This window comes from Tursiops truncatus, chromosome 10 (genome assembly GCF_011762595.2).
Source record: "Tursiops truncatus isolate mTurTru1 chromosome 10, mTurTru1.mat.Y, whole genome shotgun sequence".
NCBI classification, from domain to species: Eukaryota; Metazoa; Chordata; class Mammalia; order Artiodactyla; family Delphinidae; genus Tursiops; species Tursiops truncatus.
In genome coordinates, this window is record NC_047043.1 from 39,724,577 (window position 1) to 39,742,105 (window position 17,529).

Sequence of the window (17,529 nt, forward strand, 5' to 3'; positions counted from 1 at the left end):
TAAACACTGGCCATGTATTAACCCATTTAATCCTCCTAATAACCTTTACTAAAGATGAGGAAACATAGGGAGGTCTCTACCCATGAGATGCTAGTAGGACCCCACCCCAAGTTGTGACAAACCAAAAATGTCTCCAGACATTGCCAAATGTCTCCTGGCAGACATAATTGCCCCGGTTGAGAAGCACTGCCCAAGTGTCCTCCTGTTCACCCCATCTGCCACTGTCCCAGCTCAGGCTCACTTATCTCTCTCAACAATTGTGACAGCCTCCTAATTGGCCCCCTGCTCCCTCCACTCCCCCCTCTACTGTACATCTTATCATGCTACTTCCCCCAGCTCTATAGCCTTCTATGGCTCCCACTGCCCTGAGGATGCCAAGCCATTGAGGTTGCCAGACATGGCCCTATGTAATCTAGCCCCTACCACTCCAGCTCTGTCCCTGAGCCCCCTCCTCCCACCTCCCCTCCCTTGCTCGTTCAGTCTGGCACCTTGTGCTAAGCCTGCTCTGTGCTAGCCAGCACATTGGACACTGCAGACATGGGGACAAACCCCCCCAGGGCCTGCCTTCATAATGTGTCTGTCCAGGCTAGAGAGCAGGAAAACACATAGATCCCATTAGTCCCATAGCCAGGGAGCTGTGAGGACTCCAGGAGAAGAGGAGGTGCCAGAGCTGAGCTGTACAGGATAGGCAGGGGTACGGGGGTAGCAGGGAAGACCTGGGGGGACAGCAGCTTTGAAGGCTTGGGAAGCTGTGGCTGTGATTTGGGGTCCCAGCAAAGGCACTAGAGTGCAGGTTTACAGAGGGATGGATGGCAGGGAGAGAAGGTCTTTTTTTTTTTTTTAATTTATTTTTGCGCCAGGTCTTACTTGTGACATGCGGGGTCTTCGTTGTGGCATACAGGATCTAGTTCCCTGACCTTGGATCGAACTCGTGTTGCACTGGCAGGCGGATTATTTATAAATTTATTTATTATTTATTTATTTTTGGCTGCGTTGGGTCTTTGTTGCTGCGGGCTTTCTCTAGTTGCGGAGAGCAGGGCCTACTCTTCGTTGCAGTGTGCAGGCTTCTCATTGCAGTGGCTTCTCTTTTCGCGGAGCATGGGCTCTAGGCGCGCGGGCTTCAGTAGTTGTGGTTTGTGGGCTCTAGAGCGCAGGCTCAGTAGCTGTGGCGCATGGGCTTAGTTGCTCTGTGGCATGTGGGATGTTCCCCGACCAGGGCTCAAACCCATGTCCCCTGCATTGGCAGGCAGATTCTTAACCACTGTGCCACCAGGCAAGTCCCTCCTCCTTCCCTTCTGATCTCACCCCGTTACTCCTCCTCCCACTCTATCCTCCAGCTACACAGGCCTCCTTCCTGTTTCTCAAACACCCCAGGCCTTCTCCTGACTCAGGGCGTTTGCACTTCAGCTCTAATATTCTTCCCCGACATTCCCATGGTTCCTGCCCTCACTTCCTGGTGGTCCATGCTTCCATCTGACCTCCTCAGAATGGCCCTTCCCATCCCATCACTCTGAAAGAGTATCCTATTAGCCAGCTTCTTCATAGTACCTGTCACTTCCTGATACATTACATGTTCGCTGTATATCCTACTAGCAATTGTAAGTGCTCAAAAAAGTGAAGGTTTTGCGTGTCTTGTTCACTGCTCTATTTCCCCAGTGTCTAGAACAGAATGTAGTAGGTGCTTAATAATTATTCGATCCCTGCCAAACAGCACTTCATTCAGCCCACAAGAGAAGCCTGTGATTCACCCATTTCAAGGATGTGGAAACTGAGATTCAGAGAGGTCAGGGACCTGCCAGCAGTCACGTGAGCTTGTCAAGCTGGAGCCTCGGCTGCCACCCAGCTGAGTCTTTCCCCTCTGCTCCTCTGCGCTCCAGCTCCCTTCCCACTTGGAAAATAAGACAGTGGTTCTGCCCTTCCCTCACCCCAGGGATAGGCAAGGCTGACAACCAGTGCCTCTGAACACGGCCCGAGGTGGCATCTTCCTCAAAGGCTATGCCCAAGAGCCCACAGGGAGGGAGACCCCAGTGTCTCCCCAGGCAGGCAGGCCCACCTTTGACCCTGCCCACACTTCCCTGGGACCACCCACCCTGCTCTCCCCCCACCACCACCTACTGCCTTCCTTTCAGCCACCATTGTCCCCCACATACCCTCAGAATGGATCTGGGGGCTGCTTTTCTCACCTCTATCCCTCCAGAGATACAGTAAGAAAGAGAGAAAAGAAACAGACCCATACGTAGCTACCAACAGAGAGAGATGGAGGAAGATGCGGGGGGTGGGGGCATGGGGAGCGTGGAGAGAAACCTGGAGAGGGGCAGAGGCTTGGCAAGTTCTGACATAACAGCTTGACTTAAACCTGCAGGACTGACCAGGGCCACTGCCCCCCAACTGGCCCTTTTGAGCAAATGAGAGAGAGGCACCTCTTGGGGCTTCAGAGCCTTGTCACCCTTGAGCCTAGTGCCCTGGTGCAGGGCCCAACCTGCACAAGTGGTGCATGCCCTGCCCCCCCCTCCCCCGCCCCGGCTGTCTGCACACGCTGGAGAGGAGAAAACTTTAAATGCCACCCAGTCCTCAGGTCAGACCCACAGATGCATCGGCAGTGTTCCCTCGAAGCCTTTCAGAAACGTCTGGCCTCTGTCCACGTGTGCGCTGAGCCTGCACCCGGCCCTCTGCACCTGCCCGCCGCGCCTCCCCGCGCCCCCCGCAGGTCCCTGGGCCACGTCACCCCTGCCTTCACCACTCATGAGTGTCAGGCCAGGCCCATCCACAGGAACCGGCCCAGGACCTTTCGGGGCCGGGGAGAGGCCCTCACACCTGTGCCCGGACACAGTCCCCACTCCTGTTCCCGCACCGGCAGCTGCGCCTCCCAGCCTCACAGACCTTCCTCCCTGTGGTTCACAGGAACCCTGGGGGAGGCGGGGTGGACGATGAGGTGCCATGGCCCTCACTTGACAGAAAGGGAGAGAGAGGAGCAGACAGGTGCCCGCCCCGCCACTCCCCAGCAGCCCACTCTCGTGGGGCCCAAGGATGAGACGCTCCTGTCCCTGGGAGCTGAGGTGACACGGCCTATGAGTGCCCACTTGGCTCACACGAGCAGCCAAGGAGCCTGAGTGCCAGCTGGGCCCAGTCTACCCCGACCCACTGTGGTGCCTGCCTGTGTCCAGGGGCTGCTGGCCAGCCCCACCCAGAAGACAACGGAGGGAGAGGGCAGAGCTGTGTCCTGGAGTGCTCTGGGCCCAGGGATCCTCCTCCAGCCTGGGCATGGCTGGCACCAGGTTTGGGGGCCTATCAGGAAGGGGGAAGGCAGAGAGGTATCCCCTCCGTGGGGTCCATGAGGAGTGCTATGTCCACAAGGGAACACCAGGGGTCCACGTGCACCCAGGGAGCCCACAGGCTGCCCTCCAGGGCCCCCACCCTTCCCAGCAGCCAACACTCTGAGAGGAAGTAATTAGGGCCCAGGTGAGTCATATGATCACAAGGCTGCCTCCAGCTGACTCAGGGGGACAGTCCAGATGGGCCCTTCCATGGGCCTCAGCTCAGGGCCTGAGTCAAGGATTCCAGGAGGTGGGGGGCCTGACCAGGAAGCCCAAGAGAAAATAAAGCCCCAGCCCACTTGTGAATCACTAGCCAGTCTCCTCTCCAAGCTCTCCCCTGAGCCCAGGCTGGGGGATGGGAGGAGGTGGGGCTCCCCACTTCACTGGGCTGGGCGGGGCTGGGGCAGGAGGCCAGGTTGCTGCAGTTTCCCTACCCCCACCTCAAGCACGCCCATCCATCCAACAAACAGCTATTGTTATCAATCATGATAATTATTCAGAGTGGCCACCATGTTTTGACATTGAACTTCAGCTCTGCACAGGCCTCGGGCTGGACACAGTGGGGGCCCCATGGAGAAGGCCAGACACGCATCTGTAAATAGCAGTTGTGTTGATAAGAGTTGGGCAGTGTGAGCTCTCTCTCACACGTGTGCTGGGGGCTCAGCCAGGACCAGCACGGGAGGGAATGAACCAGGGTCCTACCGGGAGCCAGCTGGACCTCCTGGCAAACAGCACCTCCTGGTGTCCAAACTGGGCCTGGCCCTCCCTCCCATTGGATGCCCACGAAGCCGGGTATGAGGGTGTGCCCTGCCACGGCCAATACTCAAGCCCATCCTTGCTTCTGGGATTAGATAGGGTTGGGCCTTCTAGATGTCTGGACCTCCCTCCGCCCAGAATCCCCAAAGGCGCTTGGCACTGAGCATGGCCTAGTGGGCCCTGACCAGGGGCAGTAGGATGGAGCCCTGACCCCCACCCCCGTGGCACCTTTCCATCAACCCCAGGGCCCCCTCACCTGCCCCCTAGCCCAGCCCCTGAGGCAGGTCCCCATGGTCCCAAGGCTGCTTTCCTGGCTTTGTCCCCGTGATGGCTGGGCAGGAACTTCCTGCTGGAGAATTCCCGGATCCTTCGAGGAGGCTGCAAGCCAGGCCTGGGAATTTAGGAGGCAGGGAAACCAGGGCTGCTCTATGACGGGCGGGTCTGTGGCAGCAGGGGCTCCCCCGGCGCTCACTCTGGGCCCCAGGTCCTTCCCCACCCCTGGGTCAGGTGCATTAAACCTCCCGTCCTCCAGCTCAGATGGAACCCAGGGCTCTGCAGCTGGGGTGGCCTGGCAGCCTGTAGGCATGGACTAGAACTAGACTGAGAACCCTGAGCTTGTTCTTGGGTGGAGGATGAGGGGCCAGGTCGGCAGACAGACAGGCAAGAAGGCCAAAGTCAAACTGAGTTTTATTAATAACATCACAGGCCTGAGTCTGAAGAGTGGGGACAGTGTGCCGGGCAGGCCCACCCTGCAGACACATGGATACCATTTATTAAAGACCCCTTGGCCCCAGGGGCTCCTTGAGGTGCCCTAAGAGGAGGCGGATACATCTCTACACAGGCTGCAGGGACCCGGGGCAGGGCAGACTCAGGCCAGCACCAGCTTCACTCTGGAGGCCAGTTTTCCATCTCATTCATCTCCTCAAGGAGCAGGTGCTGGGGGGCGGAAGTGGGTGAAGGAAGATGCCTTTGCATCTTTGGGCTCTCCTCTTCCTGCTCTGTACCCCCAGAACCATCCCACCTGCCCTCAGAGACAAGCACCCCAAGGCCACCTTTCCAGACCCTCCCCCAGGTGCCCACAGCAGGCCAGGCCCACTAGCCCTGAGCCACCTCCCTCCCATAGAATGGAGGTAACCTTCTCCCTCCAGCTTGGGGGATTCCTGGGAAGCCCCTGGAGCCAGGCACCCCAGCCAAGCCCTCCCCTCCTTCACCTCTATCCTAGACACCACACCAAGGGGGCTCTGCATCCTTCCCTCCAGCCTAGGGTGGTGCTTCTGGTGCCTCAGCGCCCCTCCCCCAGGTCCCCAGCATTCCCCAAAGGCTGGGGGGCAGCTTCCTTCCCCCCTCAGCTTGGTGTCTCTGAGGGCAGATAAGGAGAGAGTGGGGGGAGGTAATAAGGACAGAATCCTTGTAACACCCACAGCAGGAAGATATCCCTGAGGCAGCCCTGTCCCCAAGTGAGGACTCAGCTGGTCCTCTACTCCAGAAACTCCCTAGGGGCCCCCAGTGATGTTCAGGCTACCCTAGGACTGTGACCCCTGGGGCTGGGGCAGGCCGGCTCAGGGGGTGGTCCTGGAGTGGAGGGGAGAGGGGAGGAGAGCTCCCTTTAGCAGGAAAAGACAAAAGCAGGGGCCCTGCCAGAGTGACCACCTGTGTGGTTTAGGGTGAGGTTCTCCAGAGCACAGAGGGGCACCCTGACACATAGCCTGCAGGCTCAAGACAACGGGAAGGCTGCCCCTCAGTACCCGGTAGGCAAGTATTTCTGGTATTAACGACCCCCAAGGGGTGAGTCATACTCCCTGGCGCTGGAGCGCCCTTTGAAGTTGAGGGCTACACACTCGGCAGCTCATTTGATCCTCCAATGGTCCCCTCTTCAGGTAAAGAAACCAAGGCCCACATTCAAAGTCACAGAGCAAGTCATGCCAGGTCAGAGACTTCGACTAAAGACTTTGCTCCTTCCTTTTGTAAACTACACACACCGTCAGGGGCAGATGTCCACTGAATGAAAGGATGAGCTGATGAATGAGTGGAAATTAACCCAAGAAGGACATTGACACATTTTTCATCAACATATCCATCAATGTGCACTCAGAGAAGCTGGGACAGGCCTAACCTTTGAGGCCAATGTCAAGGAGGGTGGGCTGTAGGTGGTCCTTGGTGTGACCAGGTAGGTAACTCCCCCGCACCTATGTGTGTTTGTGGGAGTTGGTGTGGGTGTGAATGGGAGAGAAAACAGAAAAAGAGCAACATTATGCGAATGACAGATGTGCAGGAAAGCCTTAAAGCCACCTAGACAAGTCCCCTCAATGTAGAGATGAGGAAACTGAGGCCCAGAGAGGGGAAGGGACTTGCCCAAGGCCATACAGCAAGTGAACGGCAGTGAAGCCTTAAAAATGGACTCAGGTCAAGTGAGAGAGACTGATGGAGGAGTGTGTGTGTGCAGGGGGTCAGGATCCTGCTCTCAGAGATACCACCACCAAGAAGGAGTTAAGCACTTCCTGCCCAGCATGGGGGCTGGAGCCTGGGCCAGCAGCTGTGGAGAGGGGAGGCCTCCAGCCCCACTCTCTCCAGGGCTCTCAGGCAGAGGGTGGGGGCAGGATGGGCGGGCATACCTGGACATCCACAATGCCTGCCTCCTCCAGGGTGATCTCTGGCTGGGTCAGCAGCTTCCGGCCCTCATGGCCACCCATCTTCCAGAGGCGGAACTCCTGTTGCACTACCAGAAGCTTCTTTAACTCCGACTCCACGAAACCTGAGAGTCAGAGAGATGGGCATGGGACAGGCAGGAGAAGGGTGGACAACCTGCTGGGGATCGAAGGGAGAGGAGGGGGCTCTGGCTCTCCAAACCTCACCCAGCCCTGTGCAGCCCCTGGCCTTCCCAGCTGGGCCCCTTCTCCATCCAGTCCCTGGAGCCAGCCAGACAACACCTCCCCACTGCCCTGCCCTCCCCAGGACACTCGCTTTCCATGGGCTCCCTCCCACCAGCTTGAGTGTGAGTCTCTTTACTTACCTTCTGGGGACAGCATGCAAGGGGCAGACATCTGCCCTACCCCACCCTGCCCCCTCCAGCCACCAATTCCAGAGCACAGATCTGGAACAACCCAAACCTCCTGGGATCAAGTCCCAGCTCTGCCACTTACTAGCTGTGTGATCTTGGACAAGTTACTTAACCTCTCTGTGCCTCAGTTTCCTCACAGTGAAGTGGAGACTGTAACAGAACCTACCTCAGAGTTATAACGCAGTATTTCATGAAAAGTGCTTAGAGGAGGGTTTGGCCCATAGTAATGGCTATGAAAATGTCAACAGTGATTTTATTGGAGTATGTTATTACCACTAAGCCATCTGCTCACCATGTCAGGGCGGCAAGTGGGCTGCAGTGGGAGAGGGGGCCTTCTGGGGTACTGTCACAGCAGTGCACGCACGATGGGAAAACCAGGGATGGAGGTGGCCACTGAAGGAGTTAGAATTCCAGGCTGGGAAAGGGTGGTGCTCAAGGAGCCGCAGTCCCAGTCACAACCCGCCCCCCACCCCTCCACCCTCTGCTGCCCACCCGGGCCCCGAGGGAGGAGGACCCTTGCTAGACCCAGCTCAGCCTCGGGACCAGCCACACACAGCTCCTCCAGCTTGGGCAGTCATCTTAGGTCCTCTGGTTCCACCTGGTGGTCAGAACTGGTATCGCATCCATGAGCCACTGACCCAAGTGGGGCTCCTTCTGTGGGGGAGCTGGCTGGGTGGGGAGGTGGGGGCACCACATTTACCTACTGTATCTGTCGACCTAAAAGTCTTATGCAGCGGCGACTGGAGGGTGACAATGCCTGGGACACAGAGCTTGAGTGAGCTGTCCTCCTCTGTTTCCTCTTCCCCGCCTTTCTCCTCACAGGGCAGGCCTTCCTTGAGAGGGATCTGAGGGTGTGCCCATGACTGAGCAGGTGAGGAGGGTGGGGCCGAGCCTGCAGCCCCCACGCCCACAGAGACCCAGAACAGAAAGCAGGAGGGAACAACGGCTCTCAAGAGGTTCAGGCAGGTGGCTGCCCCCCTGGGCCCCACCCAGGCCTCACCCCGCACTTTCAGCTAGCCCCACTGACCTTGGCCGGGGCCGATTTCTGGAGCTGTTTGTACAAGCTGAGGAGGCGGTTCCAGGGAGTTGCCCCCACCTGGGAGGAGGCCAGCCTGAGGTCTCCTGTGGAGCGGTAGTGGTCACTGATAGCTCACAGCAGCAAGAGGCAGCCCAGGCCCAGGAGGACAGGGCCATCAGGAGGCTGAGCTGAGGGCCAGGTTTCCTTGTTTTCTTTAGCAAACACCTGCTACATGCTGGGCACAGTTCTAGGCACTTCACAGAGAAAATCTCACTCAATTCTTGCTACTGCCCTCTGGGATAGGTACTATTATATTCCCATTTTGCAGATGAGGAAAGTGAGACACAGAAAGGTTGAGTGACTCGCCACCATCACACAGCTTGGCCTAGTGGAGGTGGGATTCAAACCCAGGCAGCCCGCCTCTAGCGTCCCCTCAAACTGCCCTGTGTCCTTCCCGGCCCTACACCCCCGGCATGTCCCCCACACCTGCGGCCACCACACTCACCATCAAGCAGACGCTCCTTCTCCTCCTCCCCGGTGAAGGTCTCGGGGCTGATATCCAGTGGCCCCATGGCCCTCTGCAAGCATCCTTGCTCCACCGCCAAGGCTTGGGCAAAGTGGCCCCTGATCCCCAAGCATAGTCAGACGGGGGTGGCAGGTGGGGCCCAGAGATGTGGTGAAGGCCCCCTAAACCCTCCAAGGCTCTCCTAGAGGCCCTGCTCAGCTTCCTCTAACCTCCTGCTCCCAACTACTCCCTGCTCGGCCCTCTGGGGTCTTCATCACAGAGGGGATGATCCCTCCCCAAAAGTAGGGTGAGGAGGGGCGTGGGGAGCAGAGAGAGAAGTGGGCCCCCTTCCTCACCAGGGGTGGGTGCCAGGTCCAAATGAGAGTGGGAACCGGGAGGGAGAGAGTGGGGAGGGAAGGTGGGGGGAGTGGGGCCCAGGAAGGAGCTGGGAAGTAACAGGAGCCCCGGCTCAACCCAGAGCACCCCCCTTTCCTCTCGATGATGCCTCCCTCCACAACCACTCACTTGCGGGAGGACCCCCATCTCTGCCTCACCCCCTCCCCACATCTCCAGGCTCCTCTCCACCCCTGACACGTCTGTCCAACCATGCCCACCCAGTCCTCTGTCCACCCAAGGAGTCCGCTCCTGGCCCCTCCCCAATTTGGGTCCTCCCATCTCAGGCCCACATCCTTCCCCCTTCTTACATCCAGGCCTCCTCCCAGTTCCTCCATCCCAGGCTCCTTCCCACCATCCACAGCCCGGCCCCTCACCTGTCTGAGGTCCCTGTATCCCCTGCTACCTCTGTCTGTTCCTCTTCCCTCTCCTCCAACTCAGACAGGTTGCCCAGCACCTCCTGGCTTCCTCTGGGCAGGACTGGCTTCACCTCTACACCCTGAGCCAGGACCCTCAGGACCTCCACGGGGGTAGGGGTCTGGGGCCCTGTGTTCCCCAGCCCCAGCCCCGAGGGGTCGGACTGTGGCAGGGCCACAGAGAAGGTGTAGGGCAGCGTGGCAGGAGGCCTGGACTCCCGCCCTGCTCCTCCCTGGTGATCAGTCATCAAAGGGGTGGCGTTCTGCTCTCGAAAGGGACAAGACTGGCCCCCCAGCAGGGCCTTCTCTGAGCTCTTTGGGCTGCCCTTGCTCCCCACCAGGCTACGGAAAAAGCGGAACATAGAGGAGTGGCCCAAAATTCGGGATCGAGGGCTTGAAGCTGGGGCCTCCATCCTGACAAGGACCCTGACTCAGAGGGAGGGGCCACAGCAGCCACCTCAGGACCAACTACTTAAGAAAAGGAGGAGTTTTCAAATTAAACCCTCCAGTTGGAAACTTCCAGGAGTTCTAGAAGGCAAAGGTAGGGGAGGGGTGGGGGGAGAAGGTAGGAGGGCTTAGTTGGGGGCAGAGAGTGCAAGGGGTTGATGAGGCAGGGGAAGGAGGCCTGGGGAGCCAGCCTGAAGGGAGAGGGGGTTGGCGAGGCTCCAGGAAACACCAGGGTGGGGGGCAGGCAGAGGTGTCTGGAGAACCCCAACTCTGAGAATGGGGTGGAGGCACACAGCTCTCTCCAGGCCTGTCCTTCCCTGGCTGCGGTAGCTTCTGTCCTTGAGAACCATTCAATCCCTGAGGCCAGAGAGTCTCTGTCCTCCCTCTTCTCTCTCCTCTCAGTATCCAGCTGGCACATGCCCAGATGGTAGCACAGACCCACTGTGTTTTCATGTTTACCTGCCTATCACATTCAGGATTTTTCTCTCTGCAGACCACCGAGGTGCTTGGTGTACAGGTCTTAATTGCGCGTTGAATCTCAATTTTGTATTATTATTCCTCACGGCACCTACAGACCTGATTATAAACCCAGCTCAGTGACCTTGGGCAAGGTTCCTTAAACCAGCTGAGCCTCAGTTTGTTCAGCTCTAAGATGGGTGTGGTCCACTGCACTTACTTCCAAGGGTTGTTCCAAAGAGGTTTTAAAGTGCCGGGTACACAGTGGCGCTTAAGAAACCTCGCCATCCTGGCTTTTTTATTGACATTGATGGAAGCAGGGGAAAGATCAAGGATGAGGACTGGGAATCAACGGTGGGAAAAGCAGTGGGGGAGGGGGAGCCACTCTGCCTGGGTGGGAGCCGCTCTCTCCGCCTGGGAGCCCTGTAGGCTGGGGCATCTGCATCCGGCGGCCACAGAGCAACTTCCTCTAGAGGGAGCTGATTGGAGCCGGGAACCGCCGGCACCTCTATGATCGCCGCAGCCTCGCGGGTCCCCAGGGCCGTGCTGGGACCAGCAGAGGCTGCATCCAGACACCAGGAATTCACTGACGCCCCTTCCTGGGAGCCAGACCTGGGTACCTGACCCTGGGAGCAGCCACTGGCTCCTCAGGATCTCCAGCCTCTGCCCTGCTGAGCCGTCCCGGGCCTGGGCCAGGGTCCGGGCAGGTAAGCCGGGAGGGTCCTGCCCATGCTCCCCACTCTCGGCAGCCCCAGGCCCAGGGTGAGGCAGGGAGCCCGCAGGGAACCCGGTGGGGAGGGGGAGGCCTCGAGGCTTGTCTGGGCAGCTCCACCAACTCCTGCTCAGGGCCTGATCCGGCCGGGGCTCCCTCTGGCTGCTCCTCAGACAGCTTTCCCTCTTGGCCTGGCCCTGGTGCCAGAGAATCGGGTGCTAAAGAACCAGGTTCTTTAGCAGTCTGGGGGATGGGAGTGGAGGTCAGAGCCAAGGTCAAGGGCAGGGGGAGAACTTTCACAGCACTTCCTGCTGTCCCAGGAGCCCTAAGACTAGGTCTTCAGCAGGGCTAGGTCTGCATCTCCCCCCCGCCCCGGGAAACATCCTGGGCCCAGCAAACCCCGCAGGTGGGGCACAGTGGACTCTCCCTACCAGGAAGTCAGGCCACTTGGATGGGGGCAGAGGTAGAACCAGGTTGGCATAGGCCTCTGGCCCTGGGGCCGGTTCTGAGGCTCCACTTTCTCCCCAGCATTGAGCCCCAGGGGTAGCGGTAGAGGCAGTCGAGATGCAATCAGCATCCTCCAGCCCTGCTGTCCTGGGGGCACTGGGTTTCGGAGACCAAGGGAGAGAGGAAGGTACCTTGTTCAGGAAGAAGCTTCTGGGATGGGGGTCTGCCAGGCAAAGGTCTGTCATAAGGAGTCTGAGCACCCAGGGGTGGAGGAGGGGAGAGTTGGTCTTCTCCCTGTCCCTGCCCTGAGACAGTGAAGGGGTGGAGAGCACAGGTGGTCCGGACTTTCCCCACCCTTCTCCTCAGGCACTTTCGAAAATGGCCCCAGGCCTGAGAGGGAAGGTGGGGGGAGGGGACACAGGCCCTCCCAGGGAGAGGAGGAGGGTGGCTTCCCGCCTGGGTGATGGAGGCAGCTTTGGGGTGGGGGGAAGTGAAGGGGGTGCAAATTGAAAGTGAAATAGCTTATGTCCAGGAAATACTCCCTCTGTGGAGGTTTACAGAGCATACTGGGGTTGTGGCCAGGACTGGGCAAAGGAGGAAAATAGGGGCTGGAGACAGGAGAGCAAGGGGTACATGTGATTTCCTCAACCACCTGCTAGGCAGAAATGTGAAGATCACAGGCGGGACGCAAACAAGGGAAGTTTCCCCGGAAAGGACAGCCTCTAAGGTCCACAAACTGAAAAATAAATCTGAAATGAGTGCTGAGTGGAGGACTGACTCGTGGAAATTCAAATAACCAACCTGACTCCTTGACTAGCTCTGTGGCCTTGGGCACTAACTTCTTTGTGCCTCCCTTTTCCCACCTGTAAAATGGGTATGACATTGCTTACCCTGCCAGGTTAATGTGTTCTTTCCATGTCCCACACTCCCTGGGGAGTACTTGAACATACATGGTAGAAGTATACCATAGGTACTCAGGAAATGCTTGCGGCTAACGGGCCTGAGTTGGAAAACAGGTGTGTTCTGACTAGCCAAGGGGAAGTGGAACCTTCGGGGACGGCTTCGTGGGTCATTGGCTGGAAGGTGGCAAGTCTGCAGTAAGCGTGTGCTGCGTAGGGTGCAGGAGGCCCCGGAGCAGTGGAAGGAACCCCAGCTTCTGAAACTCGCCTCCCAGTGCGACTAGAGATCCACTCGGGCACTGCTGCGGCCACCCCTCCCTGGGCCCTGGCTGACCCCTGGGTGGGAATCTTGGCTGCCCGGCCTTTCTCACTCCCAGTCTCCTTGAAGAACTGCCAGTGAAATACTCAGTAAGTTCTTAGGACGGTGCGGTCTTTCAGGAGTGGGGGTCCCCTCCCTCCGTGTGCTGTTGGAACCTCTGGTCCCCATCTGCTTTCCTACTCACCCCCACAGGCTAACACTGCCATTCCTGCCAGGACCTGAGAAATGGCATCCGGACAAGGCCCAGGTCCTCCCAGGCAGGGGTGCGAAGAAGAACCTGACCCCTCCTCCACTTCGGGTAACTGTCTTTCTGCCCCCTCACCCCTCCCATAACCACCAGGGCCGTCTGTGAGGATGGAGAGAGCAGATGTGGACAAGCCGGGCAAGATTTAAAGGCAGGCTCTCCCGCCTCAGTTTCCTCACCTTGGGTAAAGGAGAAAAGCATCTCCCTACCCAATGCAGGCAGGGGGGCAGCAGTGGGGGGTGCAGAGGCTGGGGGAGGCGGGGCAGTGTGCATGAGGTGGGCACCCTGCCATCTGCGAGGAGGAGGAAAGAAGAGTGGGGTGTGGCTGTCCTATCCCTGCCCTGGGAGAAATAAGGAAGTAAATCCACCTATCACCGAGTCAGGTCCGCTTAACAGGGAGAGGGATTGTTAACGACTTTGGGGAGGAAGTAAAATGGCTGTCCCTCTTTCCTCTTCCAAGGGGAACGTCAGGGACGCCTGCAGCTCGCGGCCCAGCACAGGCTGTTCCCTGGACTTTGGGTTCAGTCCCAGGTCTGTCACTATTTCCCGATGTGGCTTTTCTGGGCTACGATTTCAAATTCTGTCTCCCACGTTCCCTAAGCCATAAGGGCTCGGTGCCTTGGACAAACTAAAATAAAGTCGGGGACCCAAATGCCTGGGATTCTATCCTGGCTGCACCGCTCTCTCCAGCTGTACACGCTCGTGCAAGTTACGTAAACACTGCACCTCAGTTTCCCCATCCGTAAACTGGGGGTCACCTATTCCACAAGGCAGCTGTGACAAGAATCCTCTTTTCAGTGTCAGCCCTAGGTGGTAACTAAGGGCTAGAGGAGGGACACCTCTGTCCACAGGCAGAGTGAACCATCCCCAGAGCACTTCCTCCCTGACTCCTGGCTTTGATCCTCAGAGGAGCAGGTAGCCCGGGACACGGAGGAGGTTTTCCGCAGCTACGTCTTTTACCGCCATCAGCAGGAGCAGGAGGCCGAGGGGGCGGCTGCGCCCACTGACCCAGAAATGGTCACCTTGTCCCTAGAACCTAGCAGGTGAGCAGCAGCCCCCTGGGCCCACGGGGACATGTTCAGGGAGTTGGAGGCTCACGTGGGGTCACCATGCAGGTCCTGGGAGCTGGACAGGCCTGGGGGTTTTTCCCACTGCTGCTCCTTTTTCATGTGGGTTCCCACCCCCATCCGGGACCTGGCATCCTTTTCAGCACATGCCTGCCCCTTGTCCCTGGGCCCAGCCCTCGTGTCTGAGAACACGGTTGGGACCGCCAAGGAGGGGGGGCCCAAGGCTGGGGCATCTCGGGGAGGAGCCCTTCGCCATGAGCCCAGGCCCCAGCTCACCTGCTGCCTACCGTTCCTTGAGCACCATGGGGCAGGTGGGTCGCCAGCTGGCCATCATCGGGGATGACATCAACCGGCGCTACGACTCCGAGTTCCAGGCCATGTTGCAGCACCTGCAGCCAACAGCAGAGAACGCCTATGAGTATTTCACCAAGATCGCCTCAAGGTAGCTCTGGCCACTGCCTCTCCGCTGTGCTGTCACCACCATGCCAGGCCCTGCCCACGGGATGGGGGACACACTTCTCTGTCGGCACCAGAAGACGTGTTTGCTGTCCCCGTGTCTGCTGTTAACTCACGCGGGGCCTTGGGCCCCTGTCTTTCTCTTTCTGAGCCCAGACTCTTCATCTCTGCATAAGCACACAGCCCTTGTTAACTCTGGCCCCGAGGACTTGACCTGTTAGATCAGGGCTATAGAGGGGCTCGCGGTGGGGGTGTCCCCAGAGCTCCCCAGCCCCGCTGGGACACGGCTCTCCTTCTGATTTGGAACCACATTTCACACCAAAGATGGTTGCTGGCTCTGGCTTCAGCCCACCAGGTCCTGGAAATGGCTTCCAGATGCTATAATCTGGTGTCAGACAGGCAGTGGTTAAAGAAACCAGCAGCCTGGGCAAATCTCAGCTTTGCCATTTACCGGCTTTGTGAAACTTCCTAGCCTTCAGTTTCCTGGTCCGTAAAATAGGGGAAATATGCTTAGAACAGTGTCTGCACTTAAAGGTGTTAGCTGTTGTCACCATCTGGTTAAAGAGGCCAGTCTCAGGGTAGGTTCGAGGCTGAGGGTGAAGGCAGGAGTAGCCGATAGATTCAGAATTAGTGCTCGGAGCTGAAACATCCTGCCCGTGTCCTGAGAGGCCACCGCCCACTCAGCTGTGATTCCAGGACTGGACTGTCCTAACCTCCTCTTCTGTCCTTTTCTCTCTGCTGTCCCTCGGGCTGCCAGGCCAGCAGCAATGCCCACAGGTAATCTCCCTGCTGCCTCCGTCTGCTCGCTCTGCCCTCCACGCTCTCTGTGCCCCTTTGCTCCCCCAGCCCTGGGGCCCCAGCCCCAGCAGCAGCATCCCATTCATCTGCCCTCTGAGCTTTCTCCTTTCACAGAGACACGGGCTCTAACCAAATTGAGGCCAGGCTGGGGCAGCCTCTACCACCTCCATTCACAGCTAAGCCATTTTGCTTTCCAGCTGGGAGAGGGGTAGGGGTCTCCAAGGGGGTGGGAGAGGCAAACAGATGAAGGGCCCTCTAGAGGTCTCCACTGACTGTATCTCCTCGGCCCACAGCCTGTTTGAGAGCGGCATCAACTGGGGCCGAGTGGTGGCTCTGCTGGGCTTTGGCTACCGCCTGGCCCTCCACGTCTACCAGCGCGGCCTGACTGGCTTCCTGGGCCAGGTGACCCGCTTCGTGGCCGACTTCATGTTGCATCACTGCATTGCCCGGTGGATCGCACAGAGGGGTGGCTGGGTGAGTGCCCAAGCATTGACCACCTCCTCCCTGCTGCTAGGGCCGCCCCTCTCCCAGCCCCACCCCAGTCCCCAGGAGCCGAATATGCCGCCAGCCCCCCTATGACCACTCTGTCTCTCCTGGCAGGTGGCAGCCCTGGACTTGGGAAACGGTCCCATCCGGAATGTGCTGATAGGTCTGGCTGTGGTTTTGTTGGGCCAGTTTGTGTTACGAAGATTTTTCAAGTCATGACTCCTGGAGGGGTCCTTTGGGGTCTTGAGACCCCTGCGTGGACTTTGGCCCAGTCTTCTCCCTTCACCTCCTCCCCTGCAGGGGTCCCCTCCTTAAGAGCACAGAAGCTTTAGCAAGTGGGCACTCCAGGTTTGGAGGGTCCCTGCCCAGGGGTCCATCAGACTGCACGGGTGCCCCAACATTGCATGGTGCTAAAGGGCCCCCTCTCAGAGAGGGGCTATGGCCCCCTCCCTTAGCTCTCTGGGACCCCCTCAGCCCTGTCTACTGGGTTTTGGGGAGATGATAAGTTGGGGAAGCAAGAGGCTATGAGCCGCTTCTCCCCAAGGAGTTGTTAACGGTTTTAGCTTTTTATAATATCCTTGGGGGGACACTGCCCCCCTCCGATTCCCACCTCTCTACCCAAAGCCAGGACGTCTGGGGTGTGGGGGTTAATAGCCCTACCCTTTCCCAGGATTCAGCTGTTCTGGAAGGTCAGAGCTTAAATGCTGGGCCTGGAGCTCAGTCCTGGCCCTTCCTAAACATCATGTCCCCCAGGAACAGGACCAGTGGGGGGTGGAGACGAGGTATGGCTCAGCTCTCCTCCCCGCCCCGCTCCCACTGCCCCATATTGCCTTTGCAGCTGGACTCTCAGGGATTCTGGGGGTGCAGTGGGGGTGGAGTAGGGGTGCAGACCATCAGCACCTTCCAAGCCTGCCTCCTGAGGCCCTCATTCTCTCCCTTCCCCTCACCTATTACCACTTGCTCCCACACCCAGACCCCACCCCTGCTCACTACAAGTGAAGCTCGCCCCACCCCCATCACTCCAGAAAAGGCAGGCAGGGGGCTTGGGTGAGTGCGGTGCTGAGGCCCCCTCCTCGCCCAGGCTACAGGGTTTAGGACTGCAGTTTTGTTATGGTCAGGGAAAGGGGGTAGGGAGCTCAACTTGAAGTTTCTGAGTGAGAGAAGGGCTATTAACACCACTAGGAATCCCAGGGTTGGGAGCCGCCCTCGTGGCCTGGGCACAGTGTAATCTGGGGTTACGGATAGAGGAACTGTGAATATTTGAACTCTACCCCCAGTCTCTACACTCCTCACTCCACACCTGCCCAAGCCTCTCCTGATGGGTGGGGTAGGAGTGCCTCGTCTACCTTGTACAGCCTAGGGGTTTGGAGGTCAGGGGAGAGGAGTTCTTGATGAAGCCAAATGCAGGGAGGGGGTGCAGATGGAGCCAGCTGGCCACCTCCCACCCTCTGAGTGTGTCTGAAAATAAACTGCAATCCCTCCACTCCCACTTGATCATTTTTGTCTCCTCTGCTACCCTTCTGTCCATCAGGCTGGACGGGGAACCTGGGCATGCCTGGCTTTCACCTGGTTTTTACTGACAGGTCTCATCTCGGGCCTCCTGAATCCTGTGGAGGGCTGGGTGTGTTTCTCCAGCCTCCTAGAAGGCCTTGGCCCCTCCCCACTCTTCTCCAGCCCCTTCTCCAGGAACTACCCTCATTTCTTTGGGTTCCAGGCAAGTTTCCCATCCCCACAGAGA

The 17,529-nt window shown here is 58.5% G+C and overlaps 2 protein-coding genes across 3 annotated transcripts; one reads left to right on the forward strand and one right to left on the reverse strand.

Annotated features, from left to right (window-relative positions):
- Window positions 1-4,740: 4,740 nt before the first annotated feature.
- LOC117313870 (gametogenetin-binding protein 1-like) lies at window positions 4,741-10,702 on the reverse strand. The gene is made up of 6 exons (XM_033864414.2): window positions 9,422-10,702; window positions 8,652-8,770; window positions 8,156-8,250; window positions 7,829-7,973; window positions 6,683-6,822; window positions 4,741-5,006 (listed from the first exon to the last, which is right to left on the reverse strand). The coding sequence occupies exons 1-6, from the start codon at window positions 9,871-9,873 to the stop codon at window positions 4,956-4,958; spliced, it is 1,002 nt and encodes a 333-aa protein (XP_033720305.1). The 5' UTR covers window positions 9,874-10,702; the 3' UTR covers window positions 4,741-4,955.
- Window positions 10,703-10,895: 193 nt separating this feature from the next.
- Window positions 10,896-17,274, forward strand: BAK1 (BCL2 antagonist/killer 1). 2 transcript variants are annotated; one of them, XM_073810846.1, is made up of 7 exons: window positions 10,896-11,070; window positions 12,639-12,829; window positions 12,933-13,038; window positions 13,892-14,027; window positions 14,350-14,493; window positions 15,599-15,779; window positions 15,906-17,274. In XM_073810846.1, exons 3-7 carry the CDS (start codon window positions 12,966-12,968, stop codon window positions 16,008-16,010), a joined length of 639 nt encoding a protein of 212 aa, XP_073666947.1. In that variant the 5' UTR covers window positions 10,896-11,070; window positions 12,639-12,829; window positions 12,933-12,965; the 3' UTR covers window positions 16,011-17,274. The 2 variants fall into 2 exon arrangements, with proteins under 2 accessions (XP_073666947.1, XP_033720304.1); XM_033864413.2 differs by lacking the exon at window positions 12,639-12,829 and having other exon boundaries at window positions 10,898-11,070.
- The last annotated feature ends 255 nt before the right edge of the window (window positions 17,275-17,529 follow it).